Source organism: Schistocerca piceifrons, chromosome 1 (assembly GCF_021461385.2).
Source record: "Schistocerca piceifrons isolate TAMUIC-IGC-003096 chromosome 1, iqSchPice1.1, whole genome shotgun sequence".
NCBI classification, from domain to species: domain Eukaryota; kingdom Metazoa; phylum Arthropoda; class Insecta; order Orthoptera; family Acrididae; genus Schistocerca; species Schistocerca piceifrons.
The window spans coordinates 68,594,578-68,615,814 of NC_060138.1; the positions used below are offsets into that span (position 1 = coordinate 68,594,578).

At 43.7% G+C, this 21,237-nt stretch overlaps 1 protein-coding gene across 1 annotated transcript in view; it reads left to right on the forward strand.

Moving 5' to 3' along the window:
- LOC124798561 (BTB/POZ domain-containing adapter for CUL3-mediated RhoA degradation protein 3) overlaps positions 1-21,237 on the forward strand; it is a 104,370-nt gene that overhangs the window by 38,998 nt on the left and 44,135 nt on the right. The window contains exon 3 of the mRNA XM_047262022.1: positions 13,237-13,289. Coding sequence (XP_047117978.1) covers positions 13,237-13,289 — 53 coding nt within the window. The remainder of the gene's footprint in view (positions 1-13,236; positions 13,290-21,237) is intronic.

Here is a 21,237-nt window from a genome sequence, read left to right on the forward strand (position 1 = left end):
CCATTTCTTCCCCCCAATCCATATTCACCTACTATGTTTCCTTCTCTCCCTTTTCCTACTGACGAATTCCAGTCACCCATGACTATTAAATTTTCGTTTCCCTTCACCACCCGAATAATTTCTTTTATCTCGTCATACATTTCTTCAATTTCATCATCATCTGCAGAGCTAGTTGGCATATAAACTTGTACTACTGTAGTAGGCATGGGCTTTGTGTCTATCTTGGCCACAATAATGCGTTCACTATGATGTTTGTAGTAGCTAACCCGCACTCCTATTTTTTTATTCATTATTAAACCTACTCCTGCATTACCCTTACTTGATTTTGTATTTATAACCCTGTAATCACCTGACCAAAAGTCTTGTTCCTCCTGCCACCGAACTTCACTAATTCCCACTATAACTTTAACCTATCCATTTCTCTTTTTAAATTTTCTAACCTACCTGCCCGATTAAGGCATCTGACATTCCACACTCCGATCCGTAGAATGCCAGTTGTCTTTCTCCTGATAACGACGTCCCCTTGAGTAGTCCCCGCCCGGAGATCCGAATGGGGGACTATTTTACCTCCGGAATATTTTACCCAAGAGGACACCATCATCATTTAATCATACAGTAAAGCTGCATGTCCTCGGGAAAAATTACGGCTGTAGTTTCTCCTTGCTTTCAGCCGTTCGCAGTACCACAACAGCAAGGCCGTTTTGGTTAATGTTACAAGGCCAGATCAGTCAATCATCCAGACTGTTGCCCCTGCAACTACTGAAAAGGCTGCTGCCCCTCTTCAGGAACCACATGTTTGTCTGGCCTCTCAACAGATACCCCTCCGTTGTGGTTGCACCTACGGTACGGCCATCTGTATCGCTGAGGCACGCAAGCCTCCCCACCGACGGCAAGGTCCATGGTTCATGGGGGGGAGGGGAATAATCCTGCGAAGACTTATTACATCCCTCCAGCATATAACCATTTCTCACCATGGCAGCCTTCCACTAGCTTATAGGTAAACTCCTTCACCCCTTTTTGCTGTTCGGCGACTTCAGTGTGCACCATTTCCTGTGGGGCCCGTAAGAGCTTATCCAAGAGGTCCTCTCTTGGCTGACGGCAACTGGGGTAATTGGAACAGCAGGTTATTAGAACAGTCGACCAGGCAAGTTAAAGGTACCAAGATGATGATGTGGATTTGTAACAATCAGCTCTTATGCCTAAATTAATACCATTATTTAAGATTCACTAATTAGTTTTTGGTTATTTCAGGGTATGTAGTGCTAATTGTAGACTGCCATTTTATTGGCAAATTGGGCTGCTTCAACTTGTTGCCTTTCGGTCTGCACATGTTTCACTATAGAATCTTTACGCTCTCATGAAACTCTGATATTGCAGAATTTACACAACACTGTTAACTTATCGGGAGCATATAAACCATCAATTTCAAATTCTCGCACCCTTTCGTCAGCGGTTACTGTAGGCTTCGGCATTTTCACAGAATACATGTGTTCATCGCTGAGACTATAATAAGAATACAATGGAAAAAAAAGAAGCAGATGGTAACAATGGGTATCTAAATGTGGGTAAATTGTTGATTTCTTAGGATGGATAAGATGTGTGACTGCTGTGTACGGATGCAGGAGCTGGCCAATGTTTGTGTACAGCTGAACATGTTGATGGCCGCAGTCAGCCGTCTTCAGGCTGCTGCCTTGGAGTGTAGCGGCAGTGGGGAGTCTGGTGAGGCGCATGGTACAGCCCAGGTGTTACATGCTTCACCCACAGTCCCTTCTGGCGAGACATCTTCGCGGGTACCGGGCGCGGTTTTGCCACCTTCTCCCCAAGGGGAGTGGCGGGTTCAACAGTGTTCGCGTCGCACAAGGCGGAGGGTCAATGTGGAGGCTGGCTGTGTGGCATCGCCCGCTCTGCCTGTGAGTGGACATGTGGCCGCTCCTTCAGCAAGGTCCGAACAGGCACACGGGGGGAGGGGTTTATTAGTGATTGAGAGCTCCAACGTTAGGCGGGTGATGGAGCCCCTTAGGGTAATATTGGAAAGGTCAAGGAAGGAGGCCAGTGTTCACTCTGTCTGCTTGCTGGGGGATCTCATCCGAGATGTGGAGGAGGCCCTGTCGGCGGCGATAGAGAGCACTGGGTGCACCCAACTGCAAAACGTTGCTCATGTCGGCATCAATAATGACTCCTGACATCTGGGTTCAGAGGTCATCCTCAGTTCATACAGGTGGTGGCAGACTTGGTGAAGGTGGAAAGCCTCATTCGCAGGGTGGAATCTGAGCTAACTATTTGTAGTATCGGTCCCAGAACCGATCACAGTCCTCTGGTTTGGAGCTGAGTGGAAGGCTTAAACCAGAGGCTCAGATGATTCTCCGGAGATCTGGGGTGCAAATTTCTCGATCTCCACTATCGGGTGGAGAAATGTAGGGTCCCCCTAAATAGGTCAGGCGTGCACTACACACAGTAAGCGGCTACAGGGGTAGCGGAGTACGTGTGGAGTGCACATGTGGGTTTTTTAGATTAGAGAATTCGCTCCCTAGGCCCGACAAGAGACTTCCCAAAGACGCGACAAGGTAGTAGTAGGCAAAACGCAACAGGGAATAACAATATTAATGTGGTAATAGTAAACTGCAGCAGCGTCTATAGAAAGACCCCAGAACTGTTCTCATTAATAAACGGTCACAATGCCCACATAGTGCTAGGGACAGAAAGTTGGCTGAAACCAGATGTAAACAGTTATGAAATCCTAAACTCAGATTGGAATATATATCGCAGAGACAGGCTGGACAGTGAAGGGGGAGGCATGTTTCTAGCTCAGCAGCTGTTGTGTTGGAGCACCTGAAGGAAAATTTGGAAAATATTTCGAGTAGATTTCCCGACCATGTTATAGTTCTGGGTGGACTTTTAATTTGCCAGATATAGACTGGGAGACCCAAATGTTTATAACGGGTGGCAGGGACAAAGAATGCATTGAAATTTTTTTAAGTGCCTTATCTGAAAACTACCTTGAGCAGTTGAACAGAGAACCGACTCGTGGCGATAACATATTAGACCTTCTGGTGACTAAACAGACCCGAACTCTGTGAAACAGTTAATGCAGAACAGGGAATCAGCGATCATAAAGCGGTCACTGCATCGACGATTTTAGCCATAAATAGAAATATTAAAAAAGGTAGGAAGATTTTTCTGTTTATCAAAAGTGACAAAAAGCAGATTACAGAGTACCTGACGGCTCAACACACAAGTTTTGTCTCAAGTACAGATAGTGTTGAGGATCAGTGGACAAAGTTCAAAACCATCGTGCAGTATGCATTAGATGAGTATGTGCCAAGCAAGATCGTAAGAGATTGAAAAGAGCCACCGTGGTACAACAACCGAGTTAGAAAACTGCTGTGGAAGCAAAGGGAACTTCACAGCAAACATAAACATAGCCAAAGCCTTGCAGACAAACAAAAATTATGCGAAGCGAAATCTTGTGTGAGGAGGGCTATGCGAGAGGGGTTCAGTGAATGCGAAAGTAAAGCTCTACGTACTGACTTGGCAGAAAATCCTAAGAAATTTTGGTCTTATGTCAAAGCGGTAGGTGGATCAAAACAAAATGTCCAGACACTCTGGGACCAAAATGGTACTGAAACAGAGGATGGCAGACTAAAGGCCAAAATACTAAATGTCTTTTTCCAAAGCTGTTTCACAGAGGAAGACTGCACTGTAGTTCCGTCTCTATATTGTCACACAGATGACAAAATGGTAATATCGAAATAGATGACAGAGTGATAGAAAAACAATTAAAATCGCTCAAAAGAGGAAAGGCCGCTGGACCTGATGGGATACCAGTTCGATTTTACCCAGAGTACATGAAGGAACTTGCCCCCTCCTTGCACTGATGTACCATAGGTCTCTAGAAGAGCATAGCATTCAAAAGATTGGAAAAAGGCACAGGTCATCCCCGTTTTCAAGAAGGGACATTGAACAGATCTGCAGAACTATAGACCTATATCTCTAACGTCGATCAGTTGTAGAATTTTGGAACATGTATTATGTTAGAGTATAATGACTTTTCTGGAGGCTAGAAATTTACTCTGTAGGAATCAGGATGGGTGTCAGAACAGATGATCACGTGAAACCCAGCTTGCACCATTCGTCCATGAGACTCAGAGGGCCATAGACATGTGTTCCCAGGTAGATGCCATGTTTCTTGACTTCCGCAAGGCGTTTGATACAGTTCCCTACAGTCACTTAATGAACAAAGTAAGAGCATATGGACTATCAGACCAATTGTTTGATTGGATTGAAGAGTTCCTAGATAACAGAATGCAGCATGTCATTCTCAGTGGAGAGAAGTCTTCCGAAGTAAGAGTGATTTCAGGTGTGCTGCAGGGGAGTGTTGTATGACCATTGCTATTAACAATATACATAAATGACCTTGTGGTTAACATCGGAAGTTCACTGAGGCTTTTTGCGGATGATGATGTAGTATATCGGGCTTTTTGCGGATGACGCTGTAGCGTATCGAGAGGTTGTAACAATGGAAAATTGTACTGAAATGCAGGAGGATCTGCAACGAATTGACGCATGGTGCAGGGAATGGCAATTGAATCTCAATGTAGCAAGTGTAATGTGCAGCGAATACATAGAAAGAAAGATCCTTTATCATTTAGCTACAATATAGCAGGTCAGTACTGGAAGCAGTTAATTCCCTAAATTGTCTGGGAATAGGCGTTAGGAGTGGTTTAAAATGAAAGGACCATATAAAGTAGATCATCGGTAAAGCAGATGCCAGACTGAGATTCATTGGAAGAATCCTAAGGAAATGTAATCCGAAAACAAAGGACGTAGGTTACAGTACACTTGTTCGCCTACTGCGTGATTATTGCTCACCAGTGTGGGATCCATTCCAGATGGGATTGATAGAAGAGATAGAGAAGATCCAACGGAGAGCAGCGTGCTTCATTACAGGATCATTTAGTAATCGCGAAAGCGTTACGTAGATGATAGATAAACTCTAGTGGAAGACTCTGCAGGAGAGACGCTCAGTAGCTCGGTACAGGCTTTTGTTGAAGTTTCGAGAACATACCTTCACCAAGGAGTCGAGCAGTATATTACTCCCTCCTACGTATATCTCGCAAAGAGACCATGAGGATAAAATCAGAGAGATTAGAGCCCACACAGACGCATACCGACAATCTTTCTTTCCATGAACAATACGAGACTGGAATAGAAGGTACTCAAAGTACCCTCCGCCACACACCGTCAGGTGGCTTACGGAGTATGGATGTAGATGCAGAGTAGAACTGCAATTGCTTCGAAACGATTGAAAAACTCCTTAAACGAACCTTATTTCAATGAAATTAAAAAACAATCCTATCAATATTAATTGAAAGAGTGGTAAGTTAATACATGTAGAAAAATATGCACTCAGCTTTGAAAACCGCAATACTATTGGTATTGTGCACAATATTGTTTATTCGCAAGGGTTGGCAGTGAGCATACGCAAAACAGTTGTCCTGCCAATGAATGGTCTCTGTAAACGTGACTGATGACTTAAACACAAGCATGTAGAATATTAACGTGGTTTGTGTTCTGTCACAGAGTACACCTTTTTCTTTATTTGGATGGTTTGAGAATGGGTTCTGATATGTGAAATCGGTCATTAATTTAACAAAAGTATCCGAATTTTGCAACTTTGGCTGTATTTTTTTTTTTTTTTTTTTTTTTTTTTTTTTTTTTTTTTTTTTTTTTTTTACATAAAACTGGTTAACTCAAGTTGCTGTCTTGTTGTTATTCCAGCATGCTGGAAATCGAAGAAGTTGAAATTTATAGCTGCTCTTTTCCGTAGCAGAAGTTAATGCTGTCTTGTAGAATACCTGCCACACCAACCATTCGGAACTCATCACATATTCGGAAACAAACATCAAATATTTATTTCATTCTTAGATCTCTAATCAGATGGAAATGTTAACACCATTAATTGCAGAACATACTTGTATTACACTTTTGGATTTTTTTGTTTACTTTTACTGTAAAAAGTGGTAGAGTCATAAGCTAAATGATACGATAGAAAAAAAATTATACATAGTAGCATGCAGTGGGACACAAACCTACATCCATTCATATTGTAAACCATAAAAATATCCGTTACATTATGGCTTACTCAATGGCTACTGTCTAAATGATCACATTTCTTCAAGCTTTATATCGTTGCTGCATTATTAACCTGCGACACACACACACACACACACACACACACACACACACACACACACACACACACTACAAAAGAAATAAATAATCGAAAATCACACAATGGTCATTCGTACACACTCGCAAAAGTTGATAGTTGAAAGGCCACTAGTGATGTCACAACTGCTAAAAGTAGTACGATAGTTGAACGTGGAACATTTCAACATTAAATATGTCACTGACATCATTAGATTTACGACACTTCTTACGAAGACACAAAGAAATTTTGTTGAAAAACGCTGATGTCACTTCCTCAAAAACCACTGAATTCCCGTTACTTCCTTAAAAACTGTTGAATTCATGTTATTTCCTTAAAAACCACCAAATTTGCGTTATTTGTCACGTTATCGTGTAAATGAATTTTTCCAGTCCCTAGTTATAAACAGTTGTGTGCGCTGTGTCGTCGCATTCTTCAGGATAACAAAAAAGCTAGTTGGGTTTCATTTTCTAGTTCTTCTAACAGTTCCACTTCCTCTTCTGCCATGTGGGCCAACCTCCAATGGCTCTCTGAGACCAAGGTCCATTATCCAATTTCCAGCCTGACCATAGCAGATGATGTCTTTGTGTATCCCATTACTAACTCCAACACCTTGGGCCGATATTTTGCAGAGATCTCTAGCTTCAACTACTAACAGCCTGGTTTCCTCCATCAGAAATAAGTGGAGGAGACTCGGGCAAGACCCTTCTCTTTCCAGAATCATCAGTGCCACAACACCTCTTTTACTGTGAGGGAACTAGTTCATGCTTTCACTTCATCTCGATCCTCCACCCCAGGGCTGGACAGTGTTCACATTCAGATGTTGCAGCAGCTTTCTTTTGCGGGAAAGCATTTTGTCCTTCATACATAAAATTGCACCTGGTAGGATGGGACATTTCCCAGTTGCTGGCATGAAGCCACTGTCATGCCCATACCTAAGCCCAGTAAGGATGAACACCTTCCCTCTAGCTACTCTCCCATTTCTTTCACCAGCGATGTTATGTGGATTTCAAGCACACTGTTGTGCAGGTGACCGTGTTGTCACTTTGTCCACACATGTTGTTAACGGCTTTCTGTAGAAATCCCAGACTGTGGCCATGTTTTTTGATTTGGAGAAAGCCTATGATACCTGCTAGAGGACTGTTATGTTCTGTGCATTGTACACGTGGGACTTCTGAAGTTGCCTGCCCTGTCTCCTTCAGCAATTTTTAAAAGACCAAGTTTTCAGCGAACACATAGGTTCTACCTTGTTGGACACCTTCATCGAGAAAAACGGGTTGCCTCAGGGCTCTGCCCTGAGCATTGTCCTCTTTACTATCGCCATTAATCCTATTATGGCCTGTCACCCGCTGAGCATTTCCGACTCCCTATTCATTGGTGATTTTGCCATCTCTTGCAGTTCTCTATGGACTTGTCTCCTTGTGCGGAATCTTCAGTAATATCTCAATCCTCTTTACTCGTGGAGCATCAACAATGGCCTTCGCTTTTCCACTGACAAAACCATCTGTATGAATTTCTGGCTGTGTAGTGGGTTTCTTCCACAGTTTTTACACCTTGTGTCTGTCGCTCTTCCATTTGCTGAAATTACAAAATTCCTGGGGCTCATGCTAGATAGGAAACTTTCTTGGTCCTCCCACTTGTCTTACCCCAGTGGGCTCGCCACTCTGGTGGGTTCATGCTTGCCTGCCATGGGGCCCCAGCCTTTGCAACATTTTTTCTCTTCTGTGCTGCATGTCTATCCTCTTGCTATTCCTTTTCCCCTCCCTTGGGGAACATGTCTGGGGTGTTATTGGGAATGTTCTGCATTGTCTGTCGCTGACGTAAGAACAGTCTCACCTTTGCCTTTCGCTCTCTTTTCCTTTCTTTGTTTCCCTTCTCCTCTCATTCCTCTGCTTCATAGTTTGAAGTTCCTCTTCTTCTTCTTCTTCTTCTTCTTCTTCCTTGTGCACTCCTGAAGGTCGGTCCATGTGTGTGATGCATAACACATGACTGGGTAACACATAATCCCCACCCCGGGTCAAGAGCAGGGTTCACACATACCCCCTGGTACAGGCCAGGCCCAGGGAGGGGTGACTGCCTGAGCTGCAGACTTCCCAAATTGCCGATTGGTCCCTCTGTCAAGTCTTTGGAAGGTTTGCGCAGTCACCTGAGGTGGGTGCGCCCCCTTGTGAAGGGAGTCCCCAGTTGGAAGGAGCGCACCATCGAAGACGCTGGCAATCGTGAGACATTTTCTCGCAATGAGTCAATTGTCTTCCCAATCAATGTCTATGAAATGTAAACGTAATGAGGTTAATAATCCAAAGACCTTTCCCGCTGCACCACATACTGAAGACGGTCAGTCCATCGCCACAGTAAATCCATTTATTATTCAGAAAGGTATTAATGCAATTGCTGGCTCTGTGAAATCGTACTGTCGTTTATGGAATGGCACTTTGCTTTTGGAGACTACTTCTGATTCTCAAGCACAACTACTGCTCGCTGCCTCACTTCTCCATGGCTACCCTGTTTGTGTCAAGGCCCATAGAACTTTGAATTCTTCCCGTGATGTAATTTACACCAGGCTGCTCGACGGTCTAACAGAGGCCAAAATACAATCTTACCTCTCTGATCAGGGTGTCATTGCCATCTTTTTGTCACCTTTGATAGAGTGGTGCTGCCGTCCAACATCAAAGCAGGCTATGAAATTATCAGAGTCTGCCCATACATTCCGAACCTGATGCGCTACCAGCAGTGTCATCATTTCAACCACACTAGAACGTCTTGTCGACACCTGCCAAATGCTTAACCTGTGGTAGGGATGCACATGAGGGCAATTGTCCGCCGCCTCCTCCCCGCTGTATCAACTGCAATGGTGGCCATGCTGCCTCCTCTCAGGATTGTCCCATGTATCTTTATGAACAGGCTGTCCAAGAGATTCGAGTAAAGAAAAGTGTGCCTTACCCAGTTGCTCGCAAGTTACTGGCTAGTCGCAAACCCTATGTTCTCTCATCTGGCACCCATAGTTCTGTTCTTGTTACCCCTCGCTCCCTGAAGGCCATGGCTACGCAGACATACGAACTCAAATTGAGCTCTGAGGTTGTTAAATCGCTTAGTGTTAAGGTAGCATCAAAATCCAATCATCCAGCTGTGCAACAAACCATCAAACTCTAGTCTCAAGGGGCGAAGCCACCAGCTACACAACCAGTAGGCCAGAAGGAGTACTCCCATGTAGATTTCCTCCATCCCTCCAGCCATACAACACCCTAGTCTTCATAGAACCAGAAAGGCTCGAATAAGTTCACCAAAGGCAAACTGTCTTCTCCTTTGCCAATTCGAAGATCCTCTTCGATGGTGTCTCCACGTGGTACCTTAGCCTGGTTGGTCTCGGCATCGCCGGTGTGCACCACCATCTGTTTTTGTGTTGGATTCCATGGACCGACTGCACAAGCAAGCCAATTCTTCTGTGGACCCATGGAGCAGGCTCTTCCTGCTTCTGAGCCCTGTAGTAGTGACTCTACACTAGCTGTCACTCGGCAGCCACTGAGTTGACACCCCTACCTCTCTTCATCATGACTGTCCTCCAATGGAACATTCGCGGCCTTCAGTCTCATAAAAAGGATTTATGGCTGCTGTTAGCATTGCAGCATTCCCATGTACTCTGCCTTCAGGAAACGAAATTGCACCCTCACAACCGCTTGGAGCTTTCACATTACTTGCCGATTTGTTTTGACCTTCCCCCTGATGTTGGTATTAATAGTAAACTCATCTCCCTGACTACCCATCTTAAAGCTGTTGCAGTTCGCCTTTCCCTTCCCCACCTGACTTTTTCTCCTCTGTTCCATTTATGTCCCTCTGTCATTCGATATCACCAGGGCAGACTTCTTCAGCTTATTGGGCAGCTGTGTCCCCCATTTCTGCTACTCGGTGACTTTAATGCACATCATCCCCTTTGGGGTTCTCCCAGGACCTGTCAGAGAGGTGCTCTCTTGGCTGACCTTCTTAACATCTTCCACCTTAACACTGGAGCACCCACTTTCTTTTCCAAGTCCTCACTCACCTATTCCCACGTGGACCTATCCTTTTGCACTACCCAGATTGCCCATTGTCTTGAGTGGTCCATTCTTTTTGACACCTACTCGAGCGACCGTTACCTGTGTGCTATCTGTTTGTTAACTCCTACCCCATCCGTGTGCATGCCCAAATGGCAGCTTACTAAGGCTGACTGGCAGCTTTAATCCTTCCTGGTGACCTTCGAAGAACAAGATTTCCCCAGTTGTGATGACCAGGTGGAATATCTCACAAACATTATCCTTACTGCTGCAGAGCATTCCATTCCTCTCATTTCCTCTTTACCACATCGTGTCCCAGTCCCTTTGTGGACTGAGGTGTGCCACGACGCAATTCGCGCACGGAGACATGCTCTCCGTGTTTTTAACCATCATCCTAAGATGGCCAACTGCATTCCATCCTACAATGGCAAACTGCATTCATTATAAACAGAAACAGATGCGTGCAACCTGTCATCGCGTTCTTTGGGATAGCAAAAGAGCTAGCTGGCTTTCATTCACTAGTTATTTTAACATTTCCACCCCTTCTGCTGTTGTGTGGGCCAACCTCCGATAGCTGTCTGGGACCTAGATCCATTCCCCAATTTCTGGCCTGACAGTAGCAGGCGATGTTATCATGCACCCTATTGCTATCTCCAACACCTTGGAACACCATTTTGCGGGAGTTTAAAGCCTTCCTCCAATGGAAATGAGCAGAGGAGGCTCAGGCAATATCCTTCTCTTCTCTGAATCATGAGTGCTACAATGCCGCCTTTACTGTGAGGGAGCCAGATTATGCTCTCAGTTCATCACCATCCTCCGCCCAAGGGCCTGGTGCCATCCACATTCAGATGTTGTAGCACCTTTCTCTTGCAGGCAAGCAATTTATGCTTAACACATACAACTGCATTTGAGCAGAGGGCATATTTCCAGGACGCTGGCATGAAGCCACCGCCATACCCATACCTAAGCCCGGTAAGGACAAAAATCCTCCTCCTAGCACCGTCACATCTCTCTTACCAGCTGCATTTGCAAGATGATGGAATGTATGATTCATGCTCGGCTGGTATGGTGGCTCAAGTATCACAGTTTACTGATGAATACACAGCGTGGATTTTGAGCACGTCGTTCTGCAGTTGACCATCTCGTTACTTTGTCCACCCATGTCATGAATGATTTTTCTGTTGAAATCCCACACAGTGGCTGTGTTTTTTGATTTGGAGAAAGCCTATGACACCTGCTGGAGAACTGGTATCCTCCATACTCTTTACACGTGGGGCTTCCGTGGCCACCTGCCCTGTTTCCTTCAGGCATTTTTAAAATATCGAGTTTTCAAGGTACATTTGGGTTCTGCCTTGTCGGACATCTTTATCCAGGACAGTGGTGTGTGTCAAGGTGCCAGTTAACAAAATTGTGTACACTTGAACAGTAGTATATTATCAAGAAATAATTTAACACTTTACAATTAGCAAAACACACAATTTAACAGTGGGAGCACTGATGACTAGTAAATAAGGCAGGTAAACCCAAGGCTTACCACATCAGTAAATAGTCCTTAAAATGCATGGGTGCAAGATGATAATTTAGAAAGCAAAGATCACTGCTTGTTGAGGTATGCAAAAATAAAATCGCCTTCCTTTTTTATCATAGTAATTTAAAGTACTAAGCAGTTGCAGCAAGAATTATTAATGGCTATGTGCTGTGGCTCATTAATAGACAATTACAGGTCAAGAACTTAAACTGACCAAACAAATAACTACACGTAGCAACTGCACAAATGGCTGAAGGGCCAATAATTAATGATTAACACTACAAAGCCCTTTAGGGTAATGAAATATTACATACAAATTTCATTAAGGAATAAGATGACTCACCCCTAAAGATCACTTACAGCAACAATGACCAATCATATTAAGTGAATAGAACTTTGTGGGAAAAAAATCTAAAAGACAGATACAGGATAACAGAACCAGTGATTGGTGACCATGCAGATGAGTTTTACAATGAGAAAAGGTGCTTTATCATCCAAGCACGCCTCAGCTGGCATACAGGATATCAGGCTTGTAAACACAGTGAGCCTTGAGGTGCAATAGCCACCCAATGTACTGCTCACTCAGCTTAGATAAAATCAGCCCTCCAAATCTCCATACTGCTGCCAACAAGTTCTCTCATTTCTGCTTGATACACATGTCCTTTTATTCCCACCCACTGCTGCTCGTGCTCTCTAGTGGACTGGCGTCCACCAGTTTCGCATGTGCGCGCGCGCACACACACACACACGCACACACACACACACACACACACACACACACACACACACACACACACATTGGCTGATCCTTCTGCATCTTGAGTATCTTGTGAGTGTGTCGCTACTCTTCTTCCACACACACACATTACACCTTTTGAGGCTACAAATGGAGAAGACTTATGTGACAAACTTCTGTATGGTATCATAACAATTGGCACGTACTTGAACAAATATGCACTTTAATTAAGAATTGTATTGGGAAGTAATGTTGCTCATTTCCTAAATAAATTTATCTTATTGTATATATTCTGGCTCGCAGATAGTCGCAGCGAAAAGATTGTCAGACAGTAAGCTTTTGGCCAACATGGCCTTCATCGGAAATAGAAAATGTACATATGCACACACAAATGCAAACACAACTCACACGTGTGCGTGTGTGCGTGTGTGTGTGTGTGTGTGTGTGTGTGTGTGTGTGTGTGTGTGTGAGAGAGAGAGAGAGAGAGAGAGAGAGAGAGAGAGAGAGAGAGTGTGAGAGTGTGAGAGAGTGAGAGTGCACACGTTCTATTTCCAATGAAGACCTTGTTGGCCGAAAGCTTATTTTCTGACAGTCTTTTTGTTGTGCCTTTCGAAATATTGTCAAATTCCATCATGGATTGTTTGTATATATTCTGCGTGTACAGCTTAAAAAAGTTCTTTGTTTTTATTTCACTTAAACATTTAAGTTTTTTCAATTTGTTCTTTCTTTATTTCAGCCTGTTGTGAAGTTGTTGATTAATAGACACAACAACAAGTACTCTTATACAAGGTAAGGCTGCACGAGTTATTTGATTTCATTAGAAATAAGATTAAAAAATAAGTCTTTATTAATTTCTGCCATGTAATTTAGCTAGTACAGCAATCTTTTTACTAATTCTTTTACATGCACAGTATTTTTTCTGTTGCCATATATTCAGACACATGGCTAAATTTGGTACAGGAAAGTCACATGAACAGCACAATTCAGCACACTGTTATCCACTGGTTTACACCTCATTTTTGTGATTATGGAACAGATGTTACTTAATTCCTTAAATCACTCCAGTGCTTTGAGTTAAATGGCACAGTGATGAAGACAGTGCATAAACATCCCATTTCAAGTCTCCTGTGATTTTCCTAAATGATTTCTGGCATGGGCAGAATGACTCCTCCACTGAAGTAAGTGCTCTGTTTCTAATAGCCACCTATTGACAGATAGTTGGCACTTTGGAGACGAGTGATGTGTTTGTTACAGAATGCAGATTATATTTGGAAAAGATGACAGACATATCTCAGCTTTGTAAATTTATTGTAACATTTTCTTATGTCTGTTGCTTGTATAAAGGTGCTCTGTGATGTTTGTATTGCCATCAAAAAACAAAGATGGCACCACATGTCACCCCCAGGGGGCTCATTGCTCTTTGACGAGTTCTTGCTTGGCAACCACATGGCCCCAGCCTTTGCAGCATCTTTTCCCTTCCGTGCTGCATGTCTATCCTCTTGCTGTTATTTTTCCCTTCCCTTGTGGAACATGACTGGGGTGTTTTTGGGAATGTTCCACATTTTCTGTAGCTGACGTAAGATCAGTCTCACCACTGTTTTTCATTTCTTTTTTCCTCTCTTCATTTATCTTCTCTTACCCTTCCTCCACTTTGGCACTTGCGGCTCCTCTTTTTCTTCTTCTTCTTCTTCCCAGTGCGCTCCTGAAGACTGACCCACGCATCTGACATCTAACTGGTGACTGGGTAACATGTAATTCCCAGCCCAGGTTGACAGGTAGGGTTTGCATGTACCCCCTGGTACAGGTCAGGCATAGGGAGGAGTGATTGCCTGAGCTGCTAGCTTCCCAAATTGCCAATTGGTCCCTCCGTTAGGTGTTTGGGAGGTGTTACCTGAGGTGTGAACACCAAAGGGGAGTGGGGGAGGGGGGGGGGGGGGGCGGGGCGGTTGGAAGGAGCATGCCATCGGAGAAACTGGCAGTCATGGTGGATTTTCCTGCAATGAGCCAATCATCATTATTGCAGTCGACGTCTACCAAATGTAAACAGCTGGAAGCTCCCATTTCGAAGACCTTCCCAGGTGCGTCGTGGTTCCTCATGGTTACACATACCAAAGATGGTCAGTCCTTTGCAACGGTAAATCCATTTCTAATTCAGAAAGGTGTTAATGTACTTGATGGCCCTGTGAAATCCTGTTCTCATTTACACAATAGCTGTTTGCTTTTGGATTCTCAAGCACGACTACTGCTTGCTGCTTTGTTCTTCCATGGCTGTTCTGTTCATGTTGAGGCCCATAGAACTCTTAATTCTTTCTGTGGCGTTATTTACACTAGGCTGGTGCTTTACCTAGTCGCCTGCAAGTTATTGGCTAGTCACAAACTCTGCGTTCTACCATCTGGCACTTACAATGCTGTTCTTGCTACATCTCGCTCGATGAAGGACATGGCCATGCAGACATGTGATCTCAGATTCAGCAGTGAGGTTGTGAAATTGCCCAGCGCATGGTAGCATCACCGTCTCCTCGTCCAGCTGTGCAACAAGCCACTAAACATTTGCCTCCCAGTGCGAAGTCACCTGCTTCACAACCAGCAGGCCAGAAAGGACAGAAGGAATACTCCTGCGAAGACTTCCTGCACGCCTCCAGCCAATGAACATCTGAGTCTTCCTCTGCAAACTGGAAAGGCACCAAAAAGTGAAACAAAGGCAAACGGTCTCCTCCTTTACTGCCTCAAGAGATCCTCTTCAATGGTGCGATAACCCCTCCCGGCTGACTTCTGTGTCACCGGTGGGCACCACAACCGTTTTTCTGCCATGGACTCCAGAGATTGACAGAGGAAGAGTTCCGATGGCCCTGTAGATCTCATGAAGCAGGATCCTCCAGCTTTTGCACCTCATAGCAGTGAGTCTTTAGAGGCTGGCACTCAGCAGCCTCCAATGTGACACCCGTTCATTTTTCCCCTCCTCCTCTTTCCTCATACTGGCTCTCCTTCATGGAATGTTCATGGCCTTCGATCAAACAAAGAGGACTTATGACTGCTCTTAGAATCCAACTGTCTGCTTGTTCTCTGGGTCCAGGAAACAAAATTGCACACCCATGACTGCTTTGAGCTCTCGCTTTTCATCAAAGTCCATTTTGCCCCCCCCCCCCCCCCCCCCCCCCCCCCCCTCCGCCAGGACAGCATTCCACCTCATAGGGGAAGGGGAGTCATGCTTCTCATACAGGATGACGTTCATAATCAACTCATCTTCCTGGCTTCAAGCTGTTGCGGTTCACCATTCACCTTTTCCTTTCTCACTTGAACTTTTCCCTTCATGCGTTTTCTGTCCCTCCATCATTTGATGTCACAAGGGCAGACTTCATCCAGCTTATTGGGCAGATACTTCACCAATTTCTGCTGCTCGGTGACTTTAATGCGCACCATCCCCTTTGGGGTTCTCCCAGAACCTGTCAGAGGGGTGCCCTCTTGCCTGACCTTCTCAATCAACCACTTCTGCCTTAACACAGGAGCACCCACATTCCTTTCTGACTCCTTGCACATGTATTCCCATTTGAACCTGTCCTTCTGCATTGCCCAGCTTGCGCATCGTTGTCTGTCCTCTATGACACACACTCAAACTACAATTTCCCGTGTACTATCTGCTTGCTGACTCCTACCCCACCTACGTGCACACCCAAACAGCAGCTTGCTAAGACCAACTGAAGGCTTTACTCATCTGTGGCTAATTTCGATGAACAACATTTCGCCAATTGTGATGACCAGGTGAAATATCTTATAAATGTTGTCCTTATTGCTGCAGAATATTCCATCCCTGGCACTTCCTCTTTATCATGCCGTGTCCCAGTCCCTCGGTGGACTGAGGGATGCCACGATGCAGTTCGCATGCGGAGACATGCTCTCTGTGTTTTTAACCATCATACTATGATAGCAACCTGCATTCATTATAAGCAGTTGTGTGCACAGTGTTGTCGAGTTTTTCCAGATAGCAAAAAAAGCTAGCTGGATTTCATTCACTTGTTCTTTTAACAATTCCACTCCCTCTTCTGTCATGTGGGCCAACCTCCGGAGGCTCTCAGGGACCGAGATCCATGCCCCAATTTCAGGCCTGACAGTAGCAAACAATGTCATAGTGAACCCTGTGCTATCTCCAACACCTTGGGCTGCCATGTTGCGGAGTTTTCGAGCTCCTCCCACTCTCACCTTGCCTTCCTCCATCAGAAATGAGTGGAGGAAGCTTGGGCGATATCCTTTTCTCAGAATCATGAATGCTACAAATTTACTGTGAGGGACGTAGATCATGTTCTTACTTCATCCTGACCCTCTGCCCCAGGGCCAGATGATGATCACATTCAGATGTTGCAGCACCTTTCTCTTGTGGTCAAGCACTTTGAACATACAACTGCATCTGGACAGAGAGCACATTTCCCAGACAGTGGCGTGATGCCACTTTCATACCCATACCTAAGCTCAGTAAGAACAAACACCTTTGTTCTAGCTACTGCTCCATTTCTCTCACCAGCAGTGTTTGCAGTGTGATGGAACGTATGATTCACGCCAAGCTGTTATGGTGGCTCAAGTCTTGCAATTTACTAATCACTGCACAGTGTGGATTTCAAGCGCACCGTTGTGCGTTTGACCATCTAGTCACTTTATCCAACCGCGTCACAAATGGTTTTCTGCGAAAATCCCAGACTGTGGCTGTGTTTTTCAATTTGGAGAAAACTATAATACCTGCTGGAGGGTTGGTATCATCTGTGCTCTGTATATGTGGAGCTTCTGTGGCTGCCTGCACGGTTTCCTTCAGGAATTTTTAAAAGCTGGAGTTTTCAAGGTACGTGTGCATTCTGCCTTGTCGGACACCTTTATCCAGGAAAACTGTGTGCATCAGGGTTCTGTCCTAGTGTCATTCTCTTTGCTATCACCATTAACCCTATTGTGGCCCGCCTCCTGTGGTGCATCTCCGGCTCCCTTTTCATTGGCAGTTTTGCCATCTAGTGCAGTTCTCCATGGACTTGTCTCATAGAGCAGCATCTTCAGCGATGTCTCAATCACCGTCACTCATGGAGAATCGACAATAGCTTCCGTTTTTCCACTGACAAAAACATTTGTATGAATTTCTGGCAGCCCAATTGGTTTCTTCCACCACCTTTATATCTTGGGCCTGTTGCTCTTCTGTTCGTTAAAACTACGAAATTCCTGGAGGCTCATATTTGATAGGAAACTTCGTTGGTCTTTCCATGTGTCTTATGCTGCCTTAATACTATCCAGTATCGTGGCATCCATTTGACCACCGGTGCCTATTACACTAGCTCAGTAGAGTCTGTATACAGAAGCTGCCAAACTACCGCTGTGAGTTTCTCCTCAGCAGTTTTGCATGCTGTTTGTCTGCCATGTGTGGCCACCCATCCTATGACTCCTTTGATCGCCAGTATGCGGTGTGTCCCTCTTCTCTGTTACCTCCTGGAGTTCGCTTTTGGCTCTTGCTCCAGCAGCTTAACATCATGCTACCTGCCACATTCCCAGTGTGTGTGAACCCTTCACCACCTTGACTTCGTATGGTTGCCTGTGTTCATCATGGCCTTCATTCACTTTCTGAGGACACTACTCCAGCCTCGCTCTATTGCCTTCATTTTTAACTGCTTTCGGTGTCTTCATGTTCTACAGTTCTGACAAGGGCGTGTATGACTATAGTTGTTTTTGGCGCTAAAGCAAAACAAACCCACTTGTCACACACATTGGCTGGAAAGAAATACAGACAACATTATTTACGAGACAACATTGTGTTGCTTCGCAGCATTTACGTTCCCCTTGTTACCACACCCTACACCTCACAGGGTCACATATGGTGCAAATGGCATTGATTGATGTCTGCTACAAGCTTTGTGTTCATTTTCAAGATGACCCTACAGTACAGTACTTAAAAATAGATGTAAATGCCCAAAAGCCTGGAGGTGGGGGGGGGGGGGGGGGGGGGGAGAGTGTGTGTAAAACAAACTTTCATTTCACAGCAGACAAGAGCATTAGATGTTTGTGAAATGGGAAGACATTTCTAATGTCTTGCTTTTGACAACAAAACACAATATGACTGCATCCAATATCAGTGTCTGAACAAAATTAGGAATGGTAGCAATGAAGAAACTTGCCTGTATGTTGGATAAAAAAAAGGACTGATGTAGACCACAGTGACCAGCTGATGGACTAATAACCTTTTGAGAGGAAGCAGATACAGTGCCAAAAGCAAGCTTTTTTCATGTTTTCATTACAATTATAGCAAATTTGTATCCTTTATGTAAAAAGTCAAGGCCTACTGCAAACATCTTGTTAAATTTATTACTGAATTGGCATTGACTATGATAAGCAGAGGTCTGGTTGAATCAATTTGTACTCAAAATATGAGGGGCATTTGAAAAGTCAGTGCAAAAATAAAAGCTACTTACGTGTTTGGGGTAACCTTTTTTATTTTTCGACATAGTCTCCTTTTAAACGTATACACTTCGTCCAACGCTGTTCTAATTTGTTGATCCCTTCCGAATAATAGGAATTGTCCAAGTCTGCAAAATAGCTATTAGTTGCTGCAATCACCTCCTCGTTTGAATAACATCTTTGTCCCACCAGCCGTTTCTTTAAATTGGGGAACAAATAATAGTCCGAGGGAGCCAAGTCTGGAGAATAGGGGGGATGTGAGAAGAGTTGGATTCCTATTTCCATTAATTGTGTGACCACAACTGCTGATGTGTGTGCTGGTGCATTGTCATGATGGAAAGAACATTTTGCAGTGCAATCGCCGGTGCTTTTCTTGCAGCGCGGTTTTCAAACGGTCCAGTAACGATGAATAATATGCATTTGTAATAGTTTTACCCTTTTCCAGATGGTCGATGAGGATTATCCCTTGCAAATCCCAAAAGACAAGTCACCATAACCTTTCCAGCCAAAGGACTGGTCTTCACCTTTTTGTTGCAGTTTCTGCCATGGTAACCGATTGTTTAGGTTGCTGTTTGGTCTCAAGAATATAGTAATGTATCCCTGTTTCATCCACAGTGACAAAATGATGCTTAAAGTCCTGTGGATTTTTCCTGCACAGCTGCAACCATCCTTGGAACACTTCACACAATTCCATTTTTGGTCAAGCGTGAGCAATCACGGAACCCATCTTGCGGATAGCTTTCTCATGTCCAAATGTTTATGCATACCTGTTCATTTGAAATGCCCACAGCACTATCAATCACACGCACCATAACTCTTCTGTCATCCATCACCATATCAGGGATTTTATAAATGATTTCTGGAGTTGTAACCTCCACAGGGCATCCAGAACATTCAGCATCACTTGTGCCCATATGGCCACTCCGAAAATTTTGAAACCACTTATAAACTGTTCTAATCGAAGGTGCAGAATCACCATAATGTTTATCAAGCTTCTCTTTAGTTTCCTGAGGTGTTTTGCCTTTCGCAAAGTAATGTTTAATCACCACACGAAATTATTCTTCATCCATTTTTTGGCAATCACTTAACTTCCTTGCTTCACATGAATGCCAAACACAAAGAAATAGACCAAAATGGCTGAAACTTGGTGTGCATTCTTTCCAAAGATACTACTAACTAAACATGATCTCGATATGCACCGGTGGTGCCATCTCTCGGACTTTGCACGGACTTTTCAAACACCCCTCGTAGATCACCTGTAGACAGACTTAGAGGAAAACATTTTTCTAAACTGCTTCCTGCTACAGAAATGTCAAAATAGCGTGGGAGAAAATGTAAGGCTTGTGCTGAACACAGGAAGGGAAAATCTGGGAAAGTGGCAGGAAAAGATATCACATATTATTATTATTGTGAAAAATGTGAAATAGGCATTTAGGTTTCCAAAATCCTTTGAAGTTTTCCATACTAAGGCAAATGTAATCAATTTTCAACAAAAAAACTACATTTTCATCAGTTTTATTTTTAGTACCAACAGCTTCCACTTCTGTCCCCATTTAGGAAGTGAAGGATGAAGAAAAATTTTTTTTTGTGTGTGTGTGACAACAGCACATTTTCACTTCAGTATAAAAAATGCGGTCACTGATGTATGTCTGTTTCTTCACAGTATTTCATACAAAGAAGAACCCTCTTTCAAATGCTAAGTTCTCTGCAGTAGAGTTTATCACACAAAATTCAGAAAAACTATGAAAAAGCACAGTATCAGCCAGTTGAACTATGCTCTAGCTGTCCAGTCCTCAGAGCATTACTCTTTAACTTTTCTTCCACCAGATGGTTTCTTAAACATAACTATGTATTATTCCATCTTAGGTTATGTGTAATGAATGATATAATTATCAGTAATTTATCAAATAAATATTCTCTTTGAAATACTCATAAAATCGAGCAAAAAATGAATTTGTCTGAATTTTTGTCCCCCCTTCAGATATTAATATGTAGAACACAAATAATAAGAAAAAAGAACGTATGCCAAAACCATTTCAGTTCCAAAAGCTATGGCTTCCATGCAGATGAATTCAGAATCATTTACAATCCCAGTGTCCACAGTTGTCACACATACTTATGCTTTGGATTGCTGCACATTTGGATATTTGGGTGAATACATAGGCTGAATGTCTGCCTGTCTTCTAGCAAATTTATGCAAGAGTAGATCACACTGCTTATAATGCTATCTAAATTATAAACAATGTAGTGATTACATGCACCGTCACTGAAACAGTTTTGCTCTTCTACTTCTAAATACAGAGTATTGTATCCTGTT